The sequence below is a fragment of the Limulus polyphemus genome, unplaced genomic scaffold (genome assembly GCF_000517525.1).
Source record: "Limulus polyphemus unplaced genomic scaffold, Limulus_polyphemus-2.1.2 Scaffold13218, whole genome shotgun sequence".
Classification (NCBI taxonomy): Eukaryota; Metazoa; Arthropoda; class Merostomata; order Xiphosura; family Limulidae; genus Limulus; species Limulus polyphemus.
In genome coordinates, this window is record NW_013678828.1 from 3,210 (window position 1) to 9,230 (window position 6,021).

Genomic DNA, 6,021 nt, shown 5'->3' on the forward strand with positions numbered 1-6,021 from the left:
TATAGATGTTCAAAGAGTCGTATACCTTATTCTCTTCTAAAAACTTCATCTTTACAATCACGTCAGATCTTATGTTATTATAGATGTTCAAGGAGTCGTATACCTTATTCTCTTCTAAAAACTTCATCTTTACAATCATGTCAGATCTTATGTTATTATAGATGTGCAAGGAGTCACATACCTTATTCTCTTCTAAAAACTTCATCTTTACAATTACATCAGATCTTAGTTTTTCATATTTCTCTTTGTGTGAGGAGAAATTTCTTTTTGCCTCCTCTAGTTTTGAAGATGCTGCATCTCCTCGTGTACTTTGTATCATTTCTTCCATGTCGCTTCTGTAAGCATCAAATTCCAATCTGCCAGAATTAGACAGAATAGGTTTTATTTCATGTTTTATGAATCAACTTCTTTAACAGCAATCATACGATTTACAGGAAAATAACAGGAATTCAGGTCATGCATGACAAATCTTTTGACTCTTACTTTAGGTAAAATCAGTTATAGGCCTTTAGTTAGTGTAAATGTTACCTTTAAACTGTGAGCATGTGTGGCTGCACAGGAATCTGGTAAACATTTGTGCATTGAAAACAACATGCCACTTACTAATTAGTCAGTTAGTAATAGTTTCATATTTCAACATCCAACTGTAAGGCTGGATTACTGGTACTATAACTATATAAGAGAAAGGCTTTAGGAAGTAATGGAAACCAAAACTGTCTATGAACAGAAAAGTTTGTAGTCTGCTAAGTACAAAGAAAAATTAGAAGGAATATTGAAAGGTATATCAATTAACATGCTGTAATTATTTATATTACAAGGTAAGTATAAACAAGAGTATTTCAAACTAGTTGCAATAAACAGTTTCAACTAGTTTTTAAAGTTAACATCTTCATAATCCAAAAATGGATTTCTGATAACTCACATCTATTTTCATCGAATGTCTGCCACTAGCCTTGAGCTAACTAAAATTAACATGTTTAATGTGAACTTCACTGGTGCATGATAACATTATCACACGACAAAGTCCTTTACAAACACGAGGGCTTCACAACTGCAGTAACTCCCCCCTGTACTTTTGTAATCGTGATAACTTTATTCTTAGATGAGGCAAGACAAACACTCCTGATAACTTCATTCTTAGATGCAGTAAAACAATCACTCCTGATAACTTCATTCTTAGATGCAGTAAAACAAATACTCCTGATAACTTCAGTCTTAGATGAGACAAAACAAACATTCCTGATAACGTCAGTCTTAGATGCAGTAAAACAAACACTCCTGATAACTTCATTCTTAGATGAGACAAAACAAAAATTCCTTATAACTTCATTCTTAGATGAGGCAAGACAAACACTCCTGATAACTTCATTATTAGATGAGACAAAACAAAAATTCCTTATAACTTCATTCTTAGATGAGGCAAGACAAACACTCCTGATAACTTCATTATTAGATGAGGCAAGACAAACACTCCTGATAACTTCATTCTTAGATGAGGCAAGACAAACACTCCTGATAACTTCATTCTTAGATTAGGCAAAACAAACACTCCTGATATTCTATTTATTCTCTTATACAATATTGTGTTTAAATATTATTGCAATAAAAAAATATTTATCTGTTATACACTATTGTGTTTAAATATTGTTGTACTAATAGAATATTTATCTCTTTTACAATATTGTGTTTAAATATTGTTGCAATAATAGAATATTTATCTGTTATACAATATTGTGTTTAAATATTGTTGTAATAATAGAATATTAATCTGTTGTACACTATTGTGTTTAAATATTGTTGTAATAATAGAATATTTATCTGTTATACACTATTGTGTTTAAATATTGTTGTAATAATAGAATATTAATCTGTTGTACACTATTGTGTTTAAATATTGTTGTAATAATAGAATATTTATCTGTTATACACTATTGTGTTTAAATATTGTTGTAATAATAGAATATTTATCTGTTATACACTATTGTGTTTAAATATTGTTGTACTAATAGAATATTTATCTGTTATATTCAAAATTCATATATAAAAACTTTAAAAAAATATTTTGTTTTACATTCTACACATGTGAAATTTGATAAGGCTTAGCAACTTATGGCAAGTAGGAAACGATTACAGAATTAGTAACTAGAAGAGATAATTGCTTTGTATGCTTCTTTATTTACTGTTCTAAATTTTAAGAAAGATAACTGAAACTGAAGAACTTGTATGTAAATAGTAATAATCTATATACATATATAATATATTATAACTGAAATGTGACTGCATTTTACAAAATACTAGTCCAATAAAACACAGCCAAGACAAGTTACTTTATAAAGGCCAGTTTTATATTCTTGGATACAGTAACATCAGTGCACGTGCACTGCATCATTGCATTTTCTAGATGTATAATATTATGATGTTTAAGCTATTTAGACTAAACATTTGTGTTTTTTGTGGTATCATTTCTAGTCATTCTAGAACGAAAAAAAGCATAATTTATACCTATTTCCTAATGTTTTATGGTGGTTACAAGGTCGGTCAAACTGACCAAACCCTTCAGAGATACAATAGTGAAAATAACAGATAAAATATAAAAAATTTCCTAAAAACGTTTGATAATTATGTGGAGGTTATAAAGATTTCACATGTGAAATTTTAAAATTTTCTTATGTGTAAAAGTATTTATAATTATAAAATCAAAATTACTTTGCATGTTGTATAGTCAACATTTGAAAAGAAAAAGGCATGAGAAAAACATTACTTAAAACATCTTAAAACTTAATCACATAATCTGATATTTTGTGTATGAAAGCCTTATAGTGTTTACTGGTGATCTGCAAAATTTAACAATAGTGTATAACAGATAAATATTCTATTATTACAACAATATTTAAACACAATAGTGTATAACAGATAAATATTCTATTATTACTACAATATTTAAATACAATAGTGTATAACAGATAAATATTCTATTATTGCAACAATATTTAAACACAATAGTGTATAACAGATAAATATTCTATTAGTACAATAATATTTAAACACAATAGTGTATAACAGATGAATATACTCTTATTACTACAATATTTAAATGCAACAATGTTTAACAGATAAAAATATTTCAATAAAGCACTTAATCAAAATATGAATGAATAGTTGTAATGTTATATATATATATATTTGCATATAACCATTAATATTAAAGCCTTCATGCCAGGAAGTGTCCCACATCAATTGATTCAACACTTATTATAGGCCTACTATAGGCTTTGGATTAGTAAGTATTTTATTTATAATGTAAAGACACTGTATGATAACATATCTGGCTACTAATATGTAATTTGTGGATTGAAAAACACCAGAATAACAAAGCACTCCATGTAACAATCATAGCTCGGAACGATGTTACATCACATCCAGTACATGAGAGTTTAACATAAATATATACATATAACATGTAGGAAGAAATCTGCCTAGTAAATTCTCCTACCTTGCATTTTCATACAGCTTCACGGTGAGTAGAGTGTCCTCTACTGTCTTATTGCAGAGTGTATTTAGGCAAGAAACAAAGAAATTTAGAGCTCCCAGGAGAGTGTCCCCATTCTTTCCCAAGTTCCTTTGTGTTTCAGAGTTATAGAGAAACTCTTCCTGTAATTCTGGGGACTTGTGAGCTAGGTCAGAGAAAGACTCAGCAAGGGCATGCTGTGTTTGTACTACATGGTAAAAGTGGGTGCTCAGAGACTGGGCCAGCCGAAGAACGTTAGCATACTTCCTCTGTGTGTCGCGAAGTTGTTCAATCTGGGACTGTAACTCTGAGTCCACCGTCTTGCTGCCCTAATAAAAGGAAAGATGTGAATAACAAACTAGAGATTTTTATTTTAGATAATCATTGTTTGATATTCTTTTTGAAATGGTTTAGAATATATGATCTAAACTTAAAAACTTTCTTCTCTTGAAATAAACTCCTACGTAAACAAAAGCACATTGAATAATGAGCTGGTTAAAGTTTTCTACATCACAGCACTGCTCAGTTAGATTGTCCAGGTTTTCTACATTACAGCACTGCTCAGTTAGATTGTCCAGGTTTTCTACATCACGACACTGCTAAGTTAGATTGTCCAGGTTTTCTCCATCACGACAATGCTCAGTTAGATTGTCCAGGTTTTCTCCATCACGACACTGCTCAGTTAGATTGTCCAGGTTTTCTCCATCACGACACTGCTAAGTTAGATTGTCCAGGTTTTCTTCATCATTACAAGTTAAATTTGCATATTTTAATTTCTTTGTTAATACAGAATTCATTGAAAAACTCCAATTAAAAAACAAATCAAGTTTAAGAACATGGTCAAAATTATATTTATTTCATATTTATAGATTTACAGCTGTATCATACCCTCTCCACATAACTTCACATTAATTATAGATTTACCCCTTACAGCTGTATCATACCCTCTCCACATAACTTCACATTAATTATAGATTTACCCCTTACAGCTGTATCATACCCTCTCCACATAACTTCACATTAATTATAGATTTACCCCTTACAGCTGTATCATACCCTCTTCACATAACTTCATATTAATTGGTAGTTTGCGTGACATACATCACAATAAGACTGAGAATTATTTAATTTTTCTTTACTGGCTCTTTACAAGTTTGAAATAAGAAGAACATAATAGCATCACAATCTCACACCACTGCAGACAATGCCTTCTGCTCAATACCAGAACGTGTTAGGGTGGTTGGATATGTAATACATAAAGCATTAATCAGAATGCTATTTATATCAACTATAACAGATATCAGTCTTATTTTAAAGTAATTACTGATAAAAAGATGATATCTTGTCTGTGTTATATAATTCATATTCTTTTAATTAGAACTACTGTTTTTGCTATATGGTTTTACAGATATATGGTGATTCATACATTAAATTACTTTATTTAGACATCTAGTTAAGGTTTAGGTATATAAGCCTTCTAATCCCTTATCATTTTCAAATATTCTGATGGTGGTCTTATGACATCGAAAACCAATTCCAGTCCCAGTTCACAATATTAATACATACTTTCAGTTTATATGGTTAAGTTTTAATCTATGTAATAAGGAAGAGTAGTTATATTACCTTGTGATGAATCAATGGACTTTCTTAAGATTATACCAGTAAATAAAAAGGCAGTTTTAGATACAAGTTACATCATGCTTATGATACTGTTTCAAACAAGAAGACACATTTAGATACAAGTTACATCATGCTAATGATACCGTTTCAAACAAGAAGACACATTTACATCCAAGTTACATCATGCTTATGATACCGTTTCAAACAAGAAGACATATTTAGATACAAGTTACATCATGCTTATGATACCGTTTCAAACAAGAAGACATATTTAGATACAAGTTACATCATGCTTATGATACCGTTTCAAACAAGAAGACACATTTAGATACAAGTTACATCATGCTTATGATACCGTTTCAAACAAGAAGACACTTGTGTATACCACAAGGTGACACGATCTCCATATACATTGTGTATACCACAAGATGACACGATCTCCATACACATTGTGTATACCACAAGGTGACATGTTCTCCATACACATTGAAACAGTATCATAAGCATGACGTAACTTGTATCTAAATATGTCTTCTTGTTTGAAACGGTACCATAAGCATGATGTAACTTGTATGTAAATACACATTGTGTATACCACAAGGTGACACGATCTCCATACACATGGAGATCGTGTCACCTTGTGGTATACACAACGTGTATGGAGAACATGTCACCTTGTGGTATACACAACGTGTATGGAGAACATGTCACCTTGTGGTATACACAATGTGTATGGAGATCGGGTCACCTTGTGGTATACACAATGTGTATGGAGATCGTGTCACCTTGTGGTATACACAACGTGTATGGAGAACATGTCACCTTGTGGTATACACAATGTGTATGGAGAACGCGTCAACTTGTGGTATACACAATGTGTATGGAGATCGGGT

The 6,021-nt window shown here is 31.0% G+C and overlaps 1 protein-coding gene across 1 annotated transcript; it reads right to left on the reverse strand.

Moving 5' to 3' along the window:
- Window positions 1-25: 25 nt before the first annotated feature.
- LOC106477181 (arfaptin-2-like) lies at window positions 26-3,837 on the reverse strand (the record flags this gene model as incomplete). The annotated part of the gene is made up of 2 exons (XM_013937771.2): window positions 26-356; window positions 3,494-3,837. Coding segments are annotated over 2 exons (675 nt in total), but the record flags the coding sequence as incomplete, so codon positions are not given.
- Between the last annotated feature and the right edge of the window lie 2,184 nt (window positions 3,838-6,021).